The sequence below is a fragment of the Dendropsophus ebraccatus genome, chromosome 2 (assembly GCF_027789765.1).
Source record: "Dendropsophus ebraccatus isolate aDenEbr1 chromosome 2, aDenEbr1.pat, whole genome shotgun sequence".
Taxonomy (NCBI): domain Eukaryota; kingdom Metazoa; phylum Chordata; class Amphibia; order Anura; family Hylidae; genus Dendropsophus; species Dendropsophus ebraccatus.
In genome coordinates, this window is record NC_091455.1 from 162,699,936 (window position 1) to 162,723,180 (window position 23,245).

At 38.9% G+C, this 23,245-nt stretch overlaps 1 protein-coding gene across 2 annotated transcripts in view; it reads right to left on the reverse strand.

Moving 5' to 3' along the window:
- Positions 1-249: 249 nt before the first annotated feature.
- The window catches only part of RBMS3 (RNA binding motif single stranded interacting protein 3), a 426,067-nt gene continuing 403,071 nt past the window's right edge, over positions 250-23,245 (reverse strand). Inside the window, exons 9-14 of one of the 2 annotated variants that reach the window (XM_069960405.1) lie at positions 21,573-21,669; positions 18,852-18,902; positions 12,538-12,648; positions 5,635-5,715; positions 4,852-4,990; positions 250-2,092 (exon numbers count right to left, since the gene is read on the reverse strand). In XM_069960405.1, the coding sequence (XP_069816506.1) occupies positions 4,859-4,990; positions 5,635-5,715; positions 12,538-12,648; positions 18,852-18,902; positions 21,573-21,669 (472 nt within the window). In that variant the 3' untranslated portion in view covers positions 250-2,092; positions 4,852-4,858. Of the gene's footprint in view, positions 2,093-4,851; positions 4,991-5,634; positions 5,716-11,800; positions 11,869-12,537; positions 12,649-18,851; positions 18,903-21,572; positions 21,670-23,245 lie in introns of those variants that run through there. The other variant, XM_069960407.1, reaches the window with a different exon arrangement.

Here is a 23,245-nt window from a genome sequence, read left to right on the forward strand (position 1 = left end):
GTATTGCAACCAAAACCAGGAGTGGATTAAAAACACAGAAAGGATCTGTTCACACAATGTTGAAATTGAGTGGATGGCCGCCATTTAATGGCAAATATTTGCTGTTATTTTAGAACAACGGCTGTTATATTGAAATAATGGCAGTTATTTACTGTTATATGGCGGCCATCCACTCAATTTCAACATTGTGTGGACAGATCCTTTCTGTGTTTTTAATCCACTCCTGATTTTGGTTGCAATACTGACTGAAATATACTGACTGAAATATACGTAGTGTGAACATAGCCTTACAGTGTATAGTGTGTATATATTTTTGAATGTACACTACGTTGTGAAAAGGGCTTTGTATTTTCAGGAGGACGAAACTGTCACCAAAATGTATTTTTCTCTCTTCCTAATTCCAATTCATACAATACATAACAGAATCCCACAGTTGGAGCTGGCTAATTGGAGCAATTACAAAGAAAAAACACAATGTTGGTGGCAGTTTCCATTCTTTATAGCCCTTTTAGCAGTCGTGGATAATATGAAAATAAGAACATTTAAAAAAGGTCCTAATGCATTGAACAATGTTAGAAGTTATATCAATAAACTGATTGTCAATGGTTCATTTAAAAATGAAAAACAACACTTTGTATGTAAACGAAATAGGTTGCCTTTTAACAAGCTACTAAGAGGTCTAGAAAAATAAGGAAGACTTGTCATGGAAGAAAATGTCATGTTGATAGAAACAAGATTTTAGTTGCCATAGGTAAATTGCCATCTTACAATTATTCTTAAAACAATACTGTATACATGACAGAGAATAACAATGGAAGATAGTTTAAACATTGAAGAAAAAAGAGTTGGTCCGGCCATGTAGGTCAAATAAAAAATAAGAACCAAAACACTGTCTTCAGATCTGCTTTAGGGTGTCACTTCATCTTTGGTATAAAATTGGCCATCCATAGGCTGCATTTGATCACAACTCGGAAATACTACAGAAATTGTCAACAATTTCTTCTAGCTATTGCTTTTTCGCAAATTTTTTTTTTACCCATACACTCCTAATTTTACAACTATTTTTTTTTTTTTTTTTTTGCAATATGACAAGCAAAGCTGACTAAAAATCTCTTAAAGCTTATAAAAAAGATTGCAGATAGAAAGCACTAATGCCTTTTGCTAGCACTCACGCTTTGTAAATAAAATGAAAAATGAAATAAAAAACAGCATTCAACAAAAAACTGCATAACTCCTAGATGCAGTTATTTTGTATGTTTTTTTGTTTCGTTTTTTTCTAGTCCATTAATCCCACTGTAAAAAGCTACAGCTAACTATACTTTTTTTTAATTAACATTTACAATAAAGTTCATAGAAGTCCAGACTTTATTTTTCTTAATTGCAGACGCCACAATTTTTTTTCCAGCAAAATGTTTCTTTAAAAGAAGAAATTTATCTAATTTCTATCTGTACATATACAGTATGTCAACCCTATAAACCCATGTGAAACGTCAACAACAGTTGTGTGGTACAATTAAAATGCTGAGTCTCATGCCTTTTGTCCCATTGGTTTGCTGATGTCTTTCTTCGGGATCTTTTGACGTCCTTAAAATTAAGGCAATTAGAATTCTTGAAAATCATTCCTATGGAAGAAAAAATAAAAATGAAAGATTTCTGAAATACAAGAAATAAGACTGTTTAGCTTAATTATAAAGGAAGACCATTATGGTTCCATCTGAAGTGCTGCCCCTTGACATCAGTGTCACTGTTGCTAAAAGTCTGTACTATTCGCTGTACATCTCCATATTTCAATGTTCATCAAGTTCCAGATGAAATGATAACCCAGAATGATGTTTCTCTTGGTGTATATTCATTAAGAAAGAGTAGCAAAAATAAAATTGTCAAACTACTTAACCGAATATTTTTCTTTTGATTGTTTTGTTTGTTTTTGCACGGCACATAAAAAACACTGTTGAGCAAGTTAGAAAAAAAAATAAAAAGGAAAAAGAAGCTTCTGTTTGATGCCTGTGCAAAGAGGAAGTCAACTTCTTTATGAAGTGTCTCGATTCAAGGCAAGGTTTTCAGACCAACATTCTTCAGTCCTGTTTATTATCTGTAGGATATATATGAACAAAAAGAATGAAAACTCTAAAACAGTTCAAGCTTTAAAGACATAAAAAGATTTTCCAGGGGAAAAAAAATCACTTTTCCCCCCACAGGATAGGAGAAAAGAAGGAGATTGTGGGAGGTCCAATCTTTGTACCCCCCGCTGATCTCCGTTTCGGGACCCGCTGGCTCAGTTATCAGTAAAGCCACAGATAAGGAGCGACGGAAAGAGTTGAGTACATCGGAAGAGGGATATACTAAGCTCTTTTCGTTGGCTACATAGGAATAACGAAGCCAACGGGGCCCGATACAGGGGGTACAGAGGTCGAACAGGAGATCGCAGCAGGTCTCAGCAGTGAGATCCACTATAAGGCTATGTTCACACTACATAAAAGTACGGCCATTGTTGCCATCGGCAACAACGGCCATATCTTGTATGGTGTGGAACACTGCCTTATCTGCTATGGGATCCCGGCCGGAGCGTATACACATAGTAAACGCTCCGGCCGAGATCCCATATGGCACTGCAAAGAACTGACATGTCAGTTTTCTGCAACCGCAATTCAGTGAATTGCGCGTGCAGAAAGACCTGTTAGTTTACACAATGAAGCAAGCGGCTCCAGCCGCTTGCTTCATTGTGTGCTGCGTGAAGCTTTGGTGCGGGCGCATTAGAACACTGTGGCCGGAAAGATAATCCGGCCGGTACTGCAGTACCGGCTGAGATGATCTTTGCAGAGACTGGCCGGGTCACGGAACGGCCAGTCCAATACGTAGTGTGAACATAGCCTAAATAATATTTTTGGACATGACTGATGACATATCATAAAATAACAAAGTCCAACAGTCAGACATGGCCAGTAATTGGCTAAGTGGGCAGTGGCAGTAATTGGCTAGGAGTGACAGCCCACTCAGCCAATCACTGGCGCAGCGCGGTCCCCTTGTCTCAGTCAGCTAGTGACTTGCTGAGCGTGCTGTAACTCACATCTTAAAAAAGTGACAGCTTGCTCAGCCAATCATTGACTGTCTGAGATGGGACAGCCGTATGGCCAGTAATTTCAGCCAACCACTGGCCATGGGGATATCTTAGTCAGTGATTGGCTGAGATGACAGTGACAGCCCACTCTGCCAAACACTGATGGAAAAGCACCATGGTCAGTAGTTGGTTAATACAGTGATTTTTTTCTAAGACAAGAGTGACAGCCTACTCAGCCAATCACTGGTGGTGACAATGCCCAGTCTCAGTCAGTTATTGGCTGAGCAGACTGAAGGTGGTTGCTGGGGACACTGAAGACCAGAGAAGAAGGACACCAGGGCAGGGTGTACAGGTAAGTAGAGATGAGCAAACTTGCTGAACCACAGTAAAACAGCTGAATGCCAGCAATTGTTTAGTTATTTTAATGCGATTTGCTTAGGTTTCAGCTTAGATGAACCTTTTGAAAACCTCGATCATCTCTACTTATAACTATACTACTATAACTACTGTGAAATCATGCTATTCTGAACCACTATCAGAAGCTCTGAGGTACTTGAAAAGTATGGCAGAATACATGCTTTTATTTACTTTATCCATTTGCATATAATAAACAGAAATCAACTGTAATTTTATAGATCCAAGGTTTAGAAATGTTCATGTACTTTTATTTCAGCTGTTGGAGTGATTATTTCTTTTTTTTCTTTATCATACTGAATGCATTTTTGTAAGATACAGTATTTTTTCTGTTACCACGTTTGTCTTATTAATGTTTTATTTAGGTTTTTGTTTTCTTCTGCAACACCCCTACCATCACTTAATATTGTATGCCAAGCAGTGTTTCGATAAAAATGTACTAGATTATTTAATGTTAATAGTTTACCAGTTGTTAAGATACAAGAAAATTCTTATAAATTACTTACCAGATGGTATAGAACACCTTACCTTCTGAAAGAAATGAATATACTAAAAACAGAAACCTGCTGGAGATGCAATTCAGGTTCAGGTACGCTTTCTCATATATGGCTTAATTGCCCTAAACTAACAAATTTTTGGCAAACAATTACCCGACAAATATTGGTAATCTGTGGAAGCGATATACCCTTAGACCCATTACTAATACTCCTATGGGTCCCCAATCAGAGGTTTACACCATCTAAAAACCACCTACCAACTCTATTACTGACAGCTGCAAAACTGCTAATCCCACTGCACTGGAGAGAGGATATTTCACCCACCCTAAACGAATGGATTGAAAAAGTTCAACTCATAGCAAGATTAGAAGAGTTATGCAGCTGGGAATCTGGCACACATGAGAAGTATCTAACTCTGTGGGAACCGTGGAACATATATTACAAAAAATATCTACAATCCTCCACCTCTACCTAGTTAGAATGCTCGTATTGAGAACCAACAAATATTCTTCTCTCTACTTTATGTCATACGGTCATTTCATTATAGTACAAAACGTAAGGACTATCGGTAAACATTCATTCCACTTTTACTTAAATACCTTCTTATGTTAATTTGTTTTATTACACTCTTTCTGCTTTTTCCCAACCGGTCGCTTTTATTTAGACCATTTAGAATGTTGGGAATGTATGTGGTCTCTGTAAATTTTCTTTAAGTACATGTATCATAACTTGTTATAGCAGAAAATTTCAAAAAATGAGGTCACTCTATGTATCAAACTGATTGTATTTCTGAGCAAGGAACTGCGTGTTCCCTAATGCTTATTGTTTATGCTTAACTGACCTTTTCAATAAAATAAGTTTGGAGAAAAAAAAATAGTTTACCAGTTGTTTACTTGGATTGTTGGTAGGAGTATGCCGCTGTATGTTCATTATTCGTCTCTACACTTATTTGTTGCTGCTGTCCATTTGCTTCCTGTGATGAAGATGGTACTGTTTGAGGGGAGGTATCAGCAACAACACCCTATTAAAAAAAAAAAAAGTCTGTTCTTTTTTTATTCATTTAATAGCAACTATAACCCCCTGAAAGTAATACAGGAAAAGGCCCATGCCATTAAAGGGAATATGTCACTAGCTAACACTAGTGACAGAAATGATGAACAGGATGGTGTACTTCATTCTGTTCAGCCATTTTCCTAATAGGCAGGCGAATGGGCTTCATGCCTTGCCACTCCCTCCATCCTCCAACTGCTAATACATACATGCTCACACAGTATAGATAGACAACTGTCATTCAGGGGCTGGTGGGAAGAGGGAACTGGTGCTCATTAATATCAAGGACTACAGAGCGCACACACACATAATTGAGAGGACCACTGTGATGTACTCAAAGTCCTCATTATTCAGGGGGATATCTCCAATTAAGTAATGAATCATTCTGTTCAGCTTTTCTGTCACTAGTTTATGCTACCCTCAGGTAGGGCAGCAAGAACCTACTGAGTCTCTTTAATAAAGATCTTTGAAACATATAGTTCTGTAAGACTAAAAATGAATATCCAGTCCTAAAATATATTCAAACAGTTGACTGAAATAATAGTTCTATGATACTTAAACTAATTGAGTACAAGGATTTTCAATCCATATGATTTGTACATGTTAAATACTTACTTCAACTTGAACAGCTGTTGGAGGCACAGGAGTATACTGGGGAATATAGGTCCCTTGCATAGGTGCGGCAGCAGTCATATACTATACAAACAAAGGCAATAATATTAGATATAACTTTAAGTGCTCAAACAAAACTGATTGCAGAGTAATCATGGCGTCCCTGGTGACCGGCCCGGCTGGTTGCTAGGGACACCCCACCAGCGTTCATAGCAGCCGTCCGGATTGCTTAGGGGCATGTCACTGCTTCTGTTTGATATTGCCACAGCCGGGGCTTCACCAACCCCGGCCGATCGCCATTAGGTGTTTTATGTTGTGGTGATTTTGACTGATAACTGACACCCCAGTCAGCTTTCAGAGTGGTTCTGGACCTGGAGCCTCAGTCCCAATCACGCCTGGGGCTGGAACTCCTTGTTTCATCCTGTCCCTGTTTACCTAACAGTAATGATAAAGCAAATAGATGTGGTCAGCGCCGAGTATAATAAGCTTGTGCCTTCTCACATGTCTTTACCCATTTTGAGCACGAAGGTGAACCCTGGATTCCGGGGTATAATGACAAGGAAGAGACTGGAGTCCTTCAGCTCAGATAAAACAATCAATTTTATTGTGGATCTCTTAAAAAGCGTTGCCGACGCGTTTCGAGCCCATCTGGCTCTTAATCATGCATCTGAGCTTTGTAACGATCATGGAAAAATTTTGCATCCTGATGGTTAGCAAAGAGTAAAGTAGCTCTTATGAGCCGAAATACAGGGGAACACAAGGACCATAGCGCCGCAGCCAAGTGCGGCGTCTGTCAACCCCAGCCGATCGCCATTAGGTGTTTTATGTTGTGATGATTTTTGACTGACAACTGACACCCCAGTTAGCTTTCAGAGTGGTTCTGGACCTGGAGCCTCTGCCCCAATCACGCCTGGGACTGGGACTCCTTGTTTCATCATGTCCCTGTTTACCTAACAGTGACTTTGTATTCATTGATTTTATATTAATATATGCCTAGTCATTTTAGTCTGCTTTTGCACAAATGCACATACAACATACCATATGCATTATGTAGCTCTGTGAGGGAAGGACATATTTTATCACATTGTGGACTAATTGGCACTAGGCAGACACTTATGATCTCTAATTTTTGAACATATCTGTTCACAGCTGTGTTTTCAACCCCTTCCCCCTGCATAAGGACATCAGTAGCCAGGGACCGTGACTGTTCGATCCCCATGCCCGGCTAATCAGTAAGTTAAATACAGCTGTCAAAACTGACAGCTGTATTTAAATCCTTTACAAAGCCCTATCCCTGGTGTCTAGTGGACGGATATCCCCCCTGCAATGAAATTGTGTAGGGGCATTCCGTTCTTCTACCAGGGCCTCAGCATTGCAATGGCGCTGATCCTGGCTTGGCACTCCAATATTATGGGTGCCACCAGCCCAAAGCAATGGAGCATTGATCTCATGGGTCTATGCAGTACATATGTACTGCATGGATCTCAATGAGAGAGCAGTTTATAATAGAAGTCCCCCAGCAGAACTTCAAGTTAGTGTGTGTGTGTGTGTGTGTGTGTGTGTGTGTGTGTATTTTTTTCATTAATAAAAAAAATACCATCATATAATGAAAGTTTAAATAATCCCCCTTCTCCCACTTTGTAAATAAAAATAAAAAAATAAATAAAACAAAAAACATGTTTGGTATCACAATGTGTGCAATCACATTCCTGATCTTGCATGGTGAAATGCATAAGTAAAAATCCCACCAAATTTCAAAATTGCCGATTTTTGGTCACATCTAGTGATGAGCGAACATGCTCGTCCGAGCTTGGTACTCGTTCGAGTATTAGAGTACTCGATGGAACTCGTTACTCGGACAAGCATCTTGCGATACTCGAGAAAATCTCATCATCCGTTTCCTGTAAGTTTGGGCGCTATTTCTCAGCCAATAAACATGCAGGAGACTCTTTGGTACATCCTGGGACCCATACATGTCGATAGCAGCGATTGGTTGGCCAGATCAGATGACCCTGCCATATAAAAATCTCGGCCGATAGTGCTCACTTCAGACGTATGCTGGAAGAAATTAGGGACAGAGCTGCTGCTGGTCAAGGAGAGCGTTAGGGAGGGAATTAGCGTTCCAGTAGGCAGGGAATACTAGCAAAAGAACCAAACAGCCCTTGTAAGGGCTTCAAATAGTTTTTAAATTGTATTACTACAGACTGCTGGCTGGGACTTGCAGTGCAGCTACCACGATTTTAGCAGCACACTGTGGTGATCGGCTGCTGGCAGAAAGGGGACAAAGACAAATTTAAGTTCACTACTGCTTGCAGAGTGTGAAGGGGGTGTCACAGAGTGTATTGGTGCAGCCACCACTAGATTGTATCTCACAGCCCCCCAAAAACTATTGGGACCACTAGTATATTTCCAGATTTCTGTCTTTCTTACTCAAGCCATATTTAAGTTCACTACTGCTTGCAGAGTGTAAAGGGGGTGTCACAGAGTGTATAGGTGCAGCCACCAACAGATTGTATACCACAGCCTCCCAAAAACTAGCGGGACCTGACCACCAGTAAATTTTCTTATTTCTTTATGTCTTACTGTGGGCATATCCAAGCTCACTGCTAATTGCCCTGTGTAAGTGCTGCTATACACCATATAGCAGCACTTACACACAGACTCTATACGACTACCTCTAAAAGTACTCTGAGTTATATATTTTCTTGGCGTGCTGTGATCTGTAGTGCAGCTATCTCAGTCTTGACTGTGCAGTGTCCATAAAATGGTGAAGCCCAGGGGTAAGGGTTGAGGGCGAGGGCGTTGGGTTTCAAAAGATGCAGTGAGCAGAGGCCATGATTCTGGGCAGGGTGACACAGCAGCACCCGTTGAGGAGGGAGCAGTGGCACACCGCAGACATTCAATCCCTAGCTTCTTCTCACAACTTACGGGGTCTGAGGGTACACCATTATTGAAACTGCTGCAGTGTGAACAGATGCTGATGTGGATAGTGGATAATGTGTCCAGTAACTTATGCACCACCCAGTCTTCCATACAGTCCACCCATGCTAGCCAAGGGAGTGGAACTCTTGCTCTAGCAGCTCAGCCTCTTTTCCCACAGCCTGGCCCCTCCCGGGAAAGAAGGGATACAGATCCACCACCACCACCATGCTTCCAGAAACTCTTTTCTGGACCCTTCCCTGAGTCTGAGCACATTTATTACAAATTTATTACAAAATCTTAACAAAGACTGCACAGTGTTTTGCTCATTCTGGAAAGATGATGCTCAGTGATACACAACTCTGGAAATTGTCCAAAGGTTGCAGCAATATCTTTCTCCTTAAGAGTGGATTATTAGTTTTGTCTGCCCATCCCCTGCCACAGGTGCCTGCAGATCCTTGCACTGTAAGGAGATACATACTCCTCTGGCTGTGAAGGGGCAGAACATGGAAAAAAATTGCCTTTCAAAAACAGGGAAAATAAAATGAAGGAAGCTGACATTGCCCATCTTTCCAAATGAAATATGAGAAGGATCTTCAAAAATGCACAAACATGTGTTTCTTTTTATTACCAAATAGTGCTACAATGAACAATGCAAACTTTGCTGTCTAATTCTATGTTTGTCTCTCTCTTTTTTTTCTTGCAATTTTTAAACCGAGTGGTATACTTTGTCAGCATTCTGTTCTTAAGTGTGTGTCTGTATACAGACCTGTGTGTGTCTGTAAACAATGATAAAACAAAAGAGGAAAAAGGGAAAAAAAAATCAGACCCTGCTCAATCTAAAGAAAACAATTCTAGTTGTTGGGCAGCACATAATTAGTAAGGCAGGACCTCAAGTGATAATCCCTTTGCATGAGACAATTGCCAGATCCTCAAGGAATTAAAACCAGGATGCCGGAGCCACATCAATTCTGCTGTTATGTTGAGTATTGCACTGATACAACCATATCCCATGAACATCACATGATGCAGGGAATGTTACTCCAACTGCTACAGTCAAAGTCAAATTTAAAATCAAAACAGCAGTGGGGGAGAGTTGCAGGGAATGTTACTCTAACTGCTACAGTCAAATTCAAATTCAAAATCAAAGCAGCGGTGGGGGGAGAGGTGCAGGGAATGTTACTCCAACTGCTACAGTCAAAGTCAAATTCAAAATCAAAATAGCGGTGGGGGAGAGGTGCAGGGAATGTTAGTTCAACTGTTACAGTCAAAGTCAAATTCAAAATCAAAACAGCGGTGGGGGAGAGGTGCAGGGAATGTTAGCTCAACTGCTATAGTCAAAGTCAAATTCAAAATCAAAACAGCGGGGGGGGGGAGAGGTTCAGTGAATGTTACTTAAACTGCTACAGTCAAATTCAAAATCAAAACAGTGGTGGGGGAGAGGTGCAGGGAATGTTACTCCAACTGCTACAGTCAAATTCAAATTCAAAATCAAAACAGCAGTGGGGGGAGAGTTGCAGGGAATGTTACTCCAACTGCTACAGTCAAACTCAAAATCAAAGCAGTGGTGGGGGGAGAGGTGCAGGGAATGTTACTCCAACTGCTACAGTCAAAGTCAAATTCAAAATCAAAATAGCGGTGGGGGAGAGGTGCAGGGAATGTTACTTAAACTGCTACAGTCAAAGTCAAAATCAAAACAGCGGTGGGGGGAGAGGTGCAGGGAAAGTTACCTCAACTGCTATAGTCAAATTCAAAATCAAAACAGCAGTGGGGGGAGAGGTGCAGTTAATGTTACTTCAACTGCTACAGTCAAAGTCAAAATCAAAACAGCGGTGCGAGGTGCATGGTTTGTTACTCCAACTGCTACAGTCAAATTCAAAATCAAAACAGCGGTGGGGGAGAGGTGTAGGGAATGTTACTCCAACTGCTACAGTCAAAGTCAAATTCTACGGAGGAGCGAGAATGGTTTCCGTGGGCCCACTGATCGCGTCCCCGGCAACCAGCCAGCTGTGTTATCTTTTTTTTTCGCGTAGCCGCGGCCAGGGCCTTACCACCCCCGGTCGATCGGCATCAGGTGTACCCTTCAGCAGACCCCTTGTACTGCATTTTTCGATAGAAAGGTTGGCATCCCCCCCACCCCCTTTCTATAGGGAGGTAAAAATACAAACTTTTTTTATAATTTCTATATGCTTATTAATTCTTTTTTTAACTACTTTAGTAGAAAACCTGGAATTACAGTCACTGAACTTGTACTGAAAGATAGGAAATAAAAATGCTTATACTAATTTGTCCAAAAATTGGAACACCCAGAAAAAAATGCCCCCCCAAAATCAGCAAGAAACTGGAAAAGCAGCTGCTATATTTCAGTTGCTTTTATGGCATTTTGTCAGTCCCAAAAATTTATGTCTAAGGAAATCCTCAAAGATCACAGTCATATTTCACTCGAAGGGGGGGGATGGAGTTTATGCAAGACTTTACTATTACATATTGTAGAGAAAACAGATTTTGACAAGGAATAGAGATGAGCAAATCTCAAGCATGCTCCGGATTTTCCAAACCACAAACCTCTGCATTTGATTACCATTGGCTGAAGAAGTTGGCTGTAGCCACCGGTAATAATGTTGCCATTACTTTAAGGCATTAGGATCTGATATTGTAGACTAAATTCTGACTTATTATTCACAGGGATTTTTCTAGTGTGCATCCAAACAATTGGGAAGAAATTAGTTGAATTCAAGATATGGCATTTTTTAAACTACACATCATTATTTATTTAATTTTTTTCTTTTAATTATTAAGATTAACAGGTGACTGACATCAGAAGTTCGTCATGGCTCAATACATCATGTGTGTCACCAGATTAGTAGCTTAAAAAAAATTGTGTTGCAGTATTCTGTAAGGAAATTTACTGTATATGCTACATGTTTCTGTGTGCTCAATCCAGTGGTTTTGCAGCCTGTTAAGGATTTTGCTTCAGGTAGTATGTCAATATATTGATTCTTTATTGAATCTATAAATAACTATCCACATGGTGGAAAGAAAGCTCTATTAGATCTGGCGCTATCATACAATACAATTCCTTATAATAATGATATTACTTGTAACTAATTGCTGTGTATAAAGCTGGTTAGACAAATCTTTGGGATAGCAGTGAACATATTTGAACATACTAATTAGATCTACTGTTTATTTAATTCATAAGTTGTTCCTCTAATGCCAGGTCTTCTTTGGCTGTACAGGATTTCAATGAGCTGGTCAATCATTGTGAAGTAAGTAGGGGTAGCCTGGTGGCGTAGTATCACAGATCTGCCCCTATGACTTAATAAAATTTATATTTTAGAAAGATGTCGCACAACAAAGCAGCGCTAAAGATAACTATGCAATACTCATGTATTAGGTAACTGGCATCACAAATATGTGCATATACTGTCAATGTCCCTTTAGGCTGTTTAGTTGTGAAATACAATAAATATACCTGTAGGGAGTGAGAATTGTATTTGTTCTGTGTTAGTCTAGACTTTAGAAGAGAAGGATTTAGAGATACTGATTTCTAACAACTTTAAAATGAATTAAAAGTGTAGCCAGGTGATAAGAAAAGTAAATTGAATGTTTGGATACAAAACTTGAGATCTAGAGGTGTAAATGGTAAATAGTCTTTAGTTTTTTGTGCCTCAGCATTCCAGCATTGTAAATGTTGCTGTATAAGGCTTAGTTTTTGAGTGATGTATTGTTCTACAATTTAGTGCCCTGTCCCCTGATGCAAGCCCCAGCCTGAAGTGGATCTGCTATGATTTGGAAGGTGAGGAAGACTTCCTGGGTCAGAGTACAGTGTGGTCCGCACTATGTAGACCATATTCCTCCCCCGATCCCCCTCCCACCCAGTACAGGGAGCTCTTAAACCAAAGCAATGCTCTTAAACCAAGTTAAAATTTTGAAAAACTGTATGCTCTTCTTGTAGCATTGCAAAGACAAAAAAAATATCCTTACTGTTCCGGTTGTCCCCAAGGAGAGGTGATTCATTTGTTGTGTTAGAGGGCCCATTATGCTAGTTGGCTGCATTGACATGGTATGGTCCATTGTTGGTGTTATAACAGCACCCTAAAATTAACAAGCACATTGATATAAAGTTTGACATCAAAGAAACATGTTAATTACTGATGCATACATTTTTCATACGGTACAAAATAACTGAATGGATGACAAAGAAGGAATCCATTCACAACATGTTCTCCGCAAACACTACTGGTACAGTACATATCGGCAACACATCAAAAAGGTTTTTTTCTTTACTATAAACATTGTGATATGCTTCAGGTAGGCTGAGTTTAATGGATTAATAGCCTAATAGTGACTACATTCTGTCCATTTCCTGAATGTACTATATAATGTTTCTGTACATTATAAGGCTATGTTCACACCGGCCGCACTTTTGCGACCAAAACTACGTCCGTAGAATTACGATCGTACGAGCTAGTGGTTGTTTAATTTTGATTCCTAGCATGCTTATAAAACGGGATGAAACAGGTCATTTACTTTAAATACTGCGCCCAGCCCAAGAAACCACTCAGAATTTTTTTTACATCAAAATCAAGTTTAATTCGGCAGATATAAGTTTTATGTTCGCGGCCACATTGAAATCCATGGCCGTTGTTGCAGTATTACCGGCTGGAAATAATTGACATGTTCATTTTTCACAGGGCTATATAAACAACGGCCGTTATCTGATACGTACTGTGAATTCAACGGCCGTAGTTACATTGCATTGCAGTCATTATAGGGAACCTCAAAACAATGGCTGTAGTTTTGCGGCACGGACAATGGACATTATTTTACGTAGTGTGAACATAGCCTAAATGTAAATACCATGCATTCAGTCCTGCCCATAAACAAAATATGCTTGGAAATGTAACAGAGAAAGTCATTCACACAAAGTATTTTGGTCAATATTTTGCAAGCAAAACCAGGAGTGGATTGAAAATACAGAAAGGCTATGTTCTCACACTGTTGACATTTAGTGGAATGGCCGCCATTTAATGGCAAATAACAGCAGTTATTTCAAAACAAAATGGCTGTTATTTGAAAGAACGTTTGAACATAGCCTTTCTGTGTTTTCAATCCACTACTGGTTTTGCTTGCAAAATACTGACCAAAATACTTAGCAAAAATACTGTGTGGGAACATAGCCTTAGACTATGTGTGCTCCCTACTGGGAACATACTGTAGACAAACTTTTGTTTATGAATAAGATATAAAGTAAAATAGCAAGTTAAGGCTTTATATAGTATTTTAACCATTAAAACACCACTAATACAGCTTTTTATAGTCAATAAGGGGGCTTCTTCCAATTTTATAGTGGTATAAGAATAACTATATGCAACATTTACTTGCTGACATCACCGGAGATCCCAATGTAACCACCCTGAGTGGAGAATCCTCCTCTCTGCCTCTTTTAACCCCTTACATACCTTTCTCAAATCATTACGGTGGCTAGTAAAGGATTCAATACTGTACTGTACTGAAGACTAGCAACAAGAATACTTTCTTAGGCAAGGTTAGTGCACTTTACCTTTGTGCAAGGCTATGTTCACACAACGTTTTTTCAGTTGTTTAAAATGACATCTGTCATTTTGAGTCTAAAATAACGGACATCATTTAGCAGCCTGGCCTCCCCTTAGTGCAATTAATGGTGTTTGTACCTTATTCTAGCTTAGGTGGAATAATTGGCCTTTGGGTGTGGCTTAATTGAAAAGTTCATTGAATTTAATAGTAAAAATGGAGAAAGTATAGTGACAAAAGAAAAACTGTGTGTGAACAACTAACAAAAAAAGTCAGCTGTGTAAAAAAGACGTCTGAAAATAGTAATGATCAATATTTTGACATCCATGGTGATAACGTACGTTATTCAATACATTGTCTTTCCATTGACTTTAATGCATTGCCATTGCAGTTAATTAAATCACAGCAAAAATAGACGTTATTTTAAATTCCAAAAGCGCCCGCCTTTTCTCCACTTTTGGCGTTGTGTGAGCATAGCCCATAGTAGAATGGTACCATCCCTGGATCAGTCCTGGGTAAAGTATCTTTGTACTGGTTATATAAGACTAAATATAGCAACCTTCCGCCTAGGAAAGATGTCTGTTCTACCCACTATATGGAAAAATCTTTATTTATTCAGAAGGGAATTATGTAGTGATATTGGCAGACTGTCCTATACCATGTAATAATATATCACCGAATCTGTGTCTGTTTAGTAATGTGCAGCTTGTAAATGAAAAGTAGATAAGCCCATTGGGACTGATGAGTTTAAATGAAGCACGCTAAGATTTTAATGACAGTGTCCTTCCGTAGCTGCACTTAAATTTATTGTAATCCATACACTTTACATATCATTGCTGCTTTAACTCAGTATTTACGAAACGACTCCAATCTTAGGACTAATTAAAATGCATGTAGTCATGCTGCAATATTGTGGACGATTTGCATATCATTACCTTCTCCATTAATCAAACCCGTGGAGTTAGCAGTCATCTACTGAACAGCGGGAAGACGCCTGACATAGCCATTTACTTACTTTGGGAAAAATGTAAGAGGAGGCAAAAAGTGTTGCTCACTTCAGTGAAACATTACAGACCACCCACTACCCCCCAAAAAATAATATTTAAATGCTACCACCCACAGAAACCATTATAAATGTAACAAATTTAGGCTACAGGCATAATTGAAATGCTGTAAAACAGAAATATATCATTATTATATTTCAAAGAATTGATTTTGCGCTACGATGTTTAGCAGTTTATATGGTATTATTACAATCAAGTCATAGGTTTTCTAAAACCCTGTTTAAGCCAAAAGATAAATATAATTAAAAAATAAACTAAAAAAACGCACTTGGTAAATGGGGAACAATAACAAGCTTTTGGAGCACAGAGGCTCCTTCGTCAGGCTAGAATTCAAATGAACAGCTAGAAAGAAAGCTGAAAAAATCTTTATAATGAGAAACTAGAAATTGAGACCCCCTGCTTTTTTAGAAAGGTTGTAAGAAGTGTTTTCTCTAAGTCAAATTTGTCAGAAGCCCAATAGATGCTGCGGTAGTGCTGACCACAGTATCTATAGGGTTAACTCTCGGCATCGGAGCGCGGCTCCGGTGCTGAGCGTTGCGGTGGGTCTCCAGCTTTTACTGATAGCCGGGACCCGATGTGGATGGCACTCTGGTGTCATTCTGCGGCGTAAATTAACGTTGCTGCAGCATCAGGCATAGGCTGCAGCAACATTCATTTACTGCCCATCAGCGGGAGGAGGTTAAACTACATGCAAACAGACATTGTCATGCAAGAAAAGGATAATTTTGGAGATTAGTATTAGCAGATTAGCAGGGGATTATATTAAGGGCAGTCTTAAAAAATTACCCTCCCTTAACATTGGCAAGCTGGATGATGGATGATAGGGAATTATCTTTATTTTTTATTTTTTTAAAAAAGTAATTTATATATCATTTTGGCATTGGCTTGCTTCATGAATCATTGCCAAGACAACAGAAGATTGGCTGCTAAAAGTTGGTTTCCAGGTGATTCTTGGTTTAGAATTACACATATTAGCTGGAATGTTCTAAAACATTTGATGTGCAAACAGAGTAGACAGTCTTCTGTAAGTTTAGGCCAACTACAGTATTAGTTTGCTAAAGTGCGTAAAAATTACGAGCAGGATTTTGGTGCATTTTTTTTTTGCACACAGTGCCATACCCTTTTTTACCTAGACCATTTCCCTTTTTTTGCAGTCCATTGTTGTTATCTGATAATACAGCTTAGCCTCATTCATTATTAGAGGTTGGCTTATGAGGACAAACTGGTGTTCTTAAATAACAAAGCTGGCAAGGCTACTAGTTGATCACTGCAGGTCTAGCTTTCCTCATCCACTACTGGGGCAAATGGACAGAGATTGTCATCCTGAAATAATCGCTTTTTGTAGTTCTAATTTTTAATTCTGATTGAGGCTATGTTCACATTACGTGAACACCCGGCCATTCCGTGACCCCGGCTGGGTCACCGAACGGCCAGTCTTAGCCCGGGTGATCTTTCCGGCCGCGGAGTTCTGATGTGGGCACATCAGCGCGCGCCCTCATCAGAGCTTCACATAGCCCACAGTGAAGCAAGCGACTGGAGCCGTTTGCTTCACTGTGTGAACTGACAGGTCTTTCTGCGGCCGGAATTCACTGAATTCCGGCCACAGAAAGCTGACATGTCAGTTTTTTCCGGCGCCGCATGGGATCCCGGCCGGAGCGCATACAATGTGTGTATGCTCCGGCCGGGATGGCATTGAAAATAAGGCTATGTTACATACCGCAAAACTACGGCCGTAGTTCTGCGGCGGGAACTACGGCCATAGTTTTACGAAGTGTGAACATAGCCTTTATGTGTAAAAATTTCAATTGTGAACTAGTTCTTATGTAATATAACCGCTTCTTTATATTGATATGACATTTACAGTGGTAGTAATATTACACACTTTATAATTATTATTGTATTATTAGATTATTATAAAAGGAAATCATTGTTCCCCATATTACATTATTGCAGTACAGTACATGCTTTAATAAACTTTCCAATGTTACCTAGGAGAGTCTGCAGGGAGCTTCCATTTTCTCGGCGTTAGACATCAATTATGTATGCCAAGCCATAATTTTGAAAGCATGCTAAAAGTAAAATAGCTCATATAAAGCTGATTGTGATACATTTTATTTTCACTTTGTTCAGATATTAAGCAACTATTGTGTAACATTGACAGTTATTGTATATCAGTCATTATGTTCTTTTTAATTAATTCGACTAAATGGTTCATTACTCTAGTTTAGATGGATTAATTGGCCTATGGTTGTGACTTTAATTGAAAAGTCCATTGAATTTAATAGTGAAAATGGTGAAAGGACGGTAAAAAAAAAAAAAAACTGTGTGTGAACAACTAAAAAATAACGTCTTCTAATTGCAAAAGACTCCCGAAAATAATTATCATGATCATTATTTTGACAACGTTCGGCACTGTATACGCTGTGCGCATTGGACATCTGTCATTCCATTGACTTCAATACATTGAAATGAATTAAATTGCGTCAATAATGGATGTCTTTTTTAATTGAAAAAGCAGACGTCTTTTTTTGTATTTTGAACGTAGTGTGAACATAACCTAACAGTTCAAACAAAATGTCTTTTGCACTTTTATTAATTTTAATTTTTTTTCCAAATATGAAGGTCTCATGCATAAAGCAGAGATGTACAGGCTTTGTGTTCTGCCATGAAAGTTCTATAAGGTGATGGATGTAGGGAACTAAGCAGACCTTCTAGGGATATAAAATCTCCAATCTTAAAAGGATTATCCAACATAAAAAATAAAAAGAAAAGAAAAAGACTTTCACATTATCATGTTAACCAATGCGCCCATGCAGGATTCCACAGAAAATGTTACTGTGCCCCTCTGTTTGAAACTACAGTCCTAGCATCTCTTTTTTTTCAGCGAGAAGACATAGGTAAGTTCCTCCTGCCTTGCTATCCTTCCACCTACTGCTGTCATAGTGCCACATAATCAGGGGGCTGGCTTGGGAGCTGAGAGATGGAATATCCCTTAAAATCATTCAGTAGGTCATGCCATGACTCTGTAAGCCTCCTAAAGAAGTTAAAAGGGTTGGCAAAAAAAAGGGATTTTTAAATATTTAACATGTATAAATCCCCACTCCCTTTGCAGGGACAGGGAGCTGCAGGGGATAGGGGTGAGTGAGTTAAGCTTCATTTTTAAGTCTAACATACTCCCAGCAAAATATTCACATAGGCACAGTAGCTTTTAAAACCTTGTGATATGTCCTAGATACATATCAAAAGTTATGCGCAGGAGTAAGAGCTGTGACTTTTGGCTGTGTCCAGTCCCCCTTCCCGTTTCCAAGATGAGTGTTTGGGAGCAAGACCTGCCAGCTGAGCCAGTCACTAGCCACAGCAGTGTCTTATCTCAGAAACAGGAAAAAGAGAGAAGAAAGGGGACTGGACAGAGACGAACTGCAAGTAAACTGCAAAGACTTAGGGCTCCATTTACTTCAGCTCCATTTATTTCAATAGAACTGAGATACAAAACCACACCAAACTAAGGACAAGAGTGCTGCTGTTTCTAGAGGAAAGCAGCTATGTTTTTCTAAGCATGGAAAAACCCCTTAATTGTAGCCTAGGACTAGAATACTCCTTTAGAATTTAATACATAATTTATTGTATGAAAATGTAATAATGAAATTGCAGACAAAAATACTACTATGATAGGCTACCTACCGTTGGTTGCATAACATATGGTGGGTGAGGCATCCAGGATGTACTTTGTACCTATGTGGTAGAAAAGTAGTATTAGGGAAAGGGTGATGAAAATGTACTTTTTTTTATTAACCCTTTTATGACCGAAAGTCATTGATGCATGGATGGAGGTAAGAATAACTCTTCCGCCTCTTAGTGCAGGTGATCGGGACCCCCACAGCCATCCTGTCACTGACTTTGCATTGCGACATTTAAAGCCACACATAAAGCCACAGTTGCATTATTGTGGCTCCAGAAACATGTGCGGGACCAATGGCATTGAAATGGCCCTGCACACATTAAATCCCCTTCATGGCCAGAAACATTTATACATGTTCCTGCTGAATGGGGGATCTGCAGCAGGAATGCATATAGCCGTATTGTGGGTGTGAAGAGGTAAATAACTTTATAAGAATTCACTGAAATAATGTGAAAAAACTATTTCAAAACCAAAGCTTGTCTCTGGCCACATAAATGTCTAGAATAATTTCTCTAAGTGTACTGCCTAATTCTGTAATTACGTTGCTATCTTTAAATGAATGTAATACCTTCAAAAATGAATCAGGAAATATACTGTAGGCAATTTTATGCCATTAGAAATATTAAATAAAATACATTACACTGTGCTGAGCTTACTAAAGCCAGATAATTGTTCCATAACTGATATATTTTTTCTCTTTAAAGTAGGAGAAAAAGAGACAGAAGCAAGGTCTGTTCACACAAAAATGTGGAAGAAAATGTCTTCCTGCGAACACCTTCATCTTATCAGGTCTAAAACTGTGTTCTGAATCCTTTTATAGTTTGTATTTAAAAAGTTTGCATCTTTCTTTCTCCTATTCGAAGTTTAAAAGTCATAGGGAGGTCAGTCTGGGGGAAAAAAAAAAAAAAGATTAAAACCTTACTTACCCGGCTAATCCCCTGCCACCAATGATTAGATGCTCACTTGGTAACATTGCTTCCTGGTACAATATTAAAAAAACAGGAAATGTCCACCTAGCCAGAAAAATGCTGAGGGAGGTTACCAACGCAACCAGCTGTCAACTAAGTTGGCATTTTCTGTTAGCTGAGAAGGGGTGGAGGAAGAGGGAATCAACAAGCACTCAGTGATCACCGGAATGCAAGAGACAGGGGATTAAACAGGTGAGTACTACTTTGTAGTGATCCAGCAGGGCTAGTTTAAAATGACATACTTAAATGTGTTATAATAAAAGAAAATACAGAAGTGTTCAGAGCAGAAAAAAAGATATTGACACCTGTTGCTGATCCTGTTGCTCTTGTTGCTTCTGTTGTTCTTCATCCTGACACAAGAAATACCTGTTCAGCCAATCTCTGTCTGAGGCAGATTACTGTTGTGGACAGAGATTGGTTGAGTGTAATTTTCTATATTTTAAGATGAACAACAGAAAGCACTAACCATAGGAATGTCACCAGTAAAGGACTGTAATATACTGAGCATTTATATTCTTATTTCTTTCTCCTAATAACCCTTTTAAACAAATTATAAACTTGTGAATGCCTTATGTCACTAGTAGGGAAGCAAAAAAGTTATGCATACACATTTAAAAAATACTTCATGTGCATTTATATGGCTACTCTCTCCCTTACATGGAGCAACCCATCAGTCTCAATGCTAACATAGCAATGTATCCAAAAGAATAAGTATCGGTAAGCTCTTTAAATAGCTAAAATTTAAAAGCTAAGATCTCAATTCAGTAGTTTCCTCTAAAATTTACAGGAAAATTGCTGGATTAAAGAAAAAGTCCAGACAATTTTAAAATCTGGCAGCTGGCAGGCACAGGGGCTAATTTGATCAGGAGTAGGAACTTACCTCTTTTTGTGCCCACGATGAGCGGCAGGACTAGCCTTTTGGAAGGCACTTCCTGTCCAGGTTGATGAATTGCCTTTTAGCCAATCAGTGACTGGTGCGGCGCCCTGCCACAGTCACCGACTGGCTGCAAAGCTATTCTATCAGCCGGGTTGTGATATGTCAGCACTGGAGATCCCGAAGCCTGGTAGGGGTCCCAAGGCCGGCCCTACTGCTCACCAGGGCCACGGGAAGAGGTAACTTCGTACTTCTAATCAAATTCCCCCTACCCCTGCTGGCCGCCAAATTCTAAAATTGGCCAAACTTCTCCTTTAACTCCTTATTGACCAGTCCTATAAAGGCCCCAATGGGCATGTATATTTTCCATTTTTTAACTCCAAGCATTTCAACAGCAACAAGGTTGTCAATGTGGCAAAGTGAATATAGAAAAAAAACACTGTGTTTTTTTAATACTATTTATGCTTCAGACTATGTTCCCACAACAGGAAAATGTGTGTGTGTGTGTGTGTGTGTGTGTGTATATATATATATATATATATATATATATATATATATATATATATATATATTATTATTATTTTTATTTTTTTTTGCTAAATCTGTTTTTGTCATGTATTTAATGTATTTAATGTTTTGTTTTACTAAATCTGTTTTTTATTTATTTATTTTTTCTTTATCCCATTAAAGTCTTTTTAGTTCTCAACTTATTTTTATACTAAATATAAACTGGCATAATAAAACATTATGAACGATATAGCCCAAAAACCAGTAATTAAAAATAAATCTCGTTATTTGCATTATATACATCAAAGCATAAAAAGTCAAATAATTAAATAGATTGTTAAAATCTTTGTTTATATTATACATGTAGAACATACCTGATATGTAGATACAGGGGAAGCAGCAATAAAAGGTGTGATGGATGTTTGTGGAATCATTCTGTTTGTTGCAATATTGTATGGAGGAGAATAAAATCTAGAAAAAATAAAATAAGGTTAATGGCTTGTTGAAATATCTATTAATATTAATATTGATCACCACAACATGCTGTTAATGCTGTCCTTCAGATTTGACACTGCTGAAGATCAGTCAGGGTAGACCTAGTTTTTCAAGAAATCCCATAACCAGCAGTACACAAGGTGAAATTAGGTGATTGAGGGGGCAATATTGGTGAAAACAATGGCTGATCACATGTGCATTTGTGAAAGCTTTTAAGGAGTATTTCCCCAAAAAATATTTCTTTCAAAATAACTGGTGCCGGAAAATGAAAGAGATTTCTAATTTACTTTTCAGTCTGTAGAGCAGGAGAGATTTCAATGGGTATTTGCTAAAGGTCTGGTCATTTTCTGGCGCCAGTTAATTTAAAAGAAATATTTTTGGGGCAATTACCATTTTAATTTATGCAATTAAAATATTTGGTTACTGTTACAGAGCCACCTGTCTAAAAAAATATATATATATCTTTTACTAATAAATGACAAGCACATAATCTTAAGTGCCTGTTGTCTGATTTTTGTCTCATTTGAAGCTGCAGAACAGCCTCCAAAGAACCCTAATTTTACTAACCCTGTACTGTATATCTTACAACAAAATGTGTAATTTTCTTGAGCTAGTCATTTTATGACGCACATACTGGGATATATTGAGCCATGAGATATAGTACGTCAGGACACATCTGTATGATCCATAGACAGATGATCAATGCCTGAGTGCATAGTTACAATTGATACTGACATTATTAGAGACTTTAAAACTTCTCCTGCTGTCAAGACCATAATCAATATGAAGTCACTTCACAATTCTGAAGTGGATTTCCAGTCCACTACGCTAATTCTTCAGTAGAGCATGAAAGAATGAATAGCAGTAAAGTTCCACTCACAACAAATCTGACCTGATCTCAAGATGCATTTGAAGTTGTTGTAATTTATGGTTATACTAAAAGTTAATGCTTGTTTGACACATCTCCAGAGGCACAGCTTAAGGCTTTTATCTAGTAGGGCACATTGGGTTATTATATGGCAGTTCTTGAAAGACAGCATTTTAGGAAGCGGGAAGGTTTTTTTCCCCCATACAAGTTCCAGTTTTATGTCCCTGTTGAAAATTATTCAAGACATGAATAAGACTTATTCTGCTATTAACTAAAAAATGTTGCGTTTGATTGTAAGGCCTTATCTATGTTTTCGTTATGTATTTGTAAAAAATGAAAACACAATTGTCAGGAATCGAGCCGCGTTCTCGGCCCCTGCCTCTGCCGAGGCGCGCGGTTCAGCTGGGAGGGACGCTGATGGCGTCCGTGGTAACGGGCAGGGCCGGTTCCTGAGGGCGCGCTGACGGCGTCCTTAGCAGCCGGTCTGCTGTTTGTGCGCCGCAGCGCTTTTAACCTTTTAGTCCGTTTCTGGTTTTGTTACGTTCCTTGTTACGTCTTCTGTTATCCGCTCCATGTTTTTCAGTTCTCTCTGCACTTTCTTGCTGTAGCTCATTCACTGATTTGTTTCTGCTGTGTTCTGACCGACACCTGACACCTAGCCAGTTAGCTGTCAGCATCTAGCTT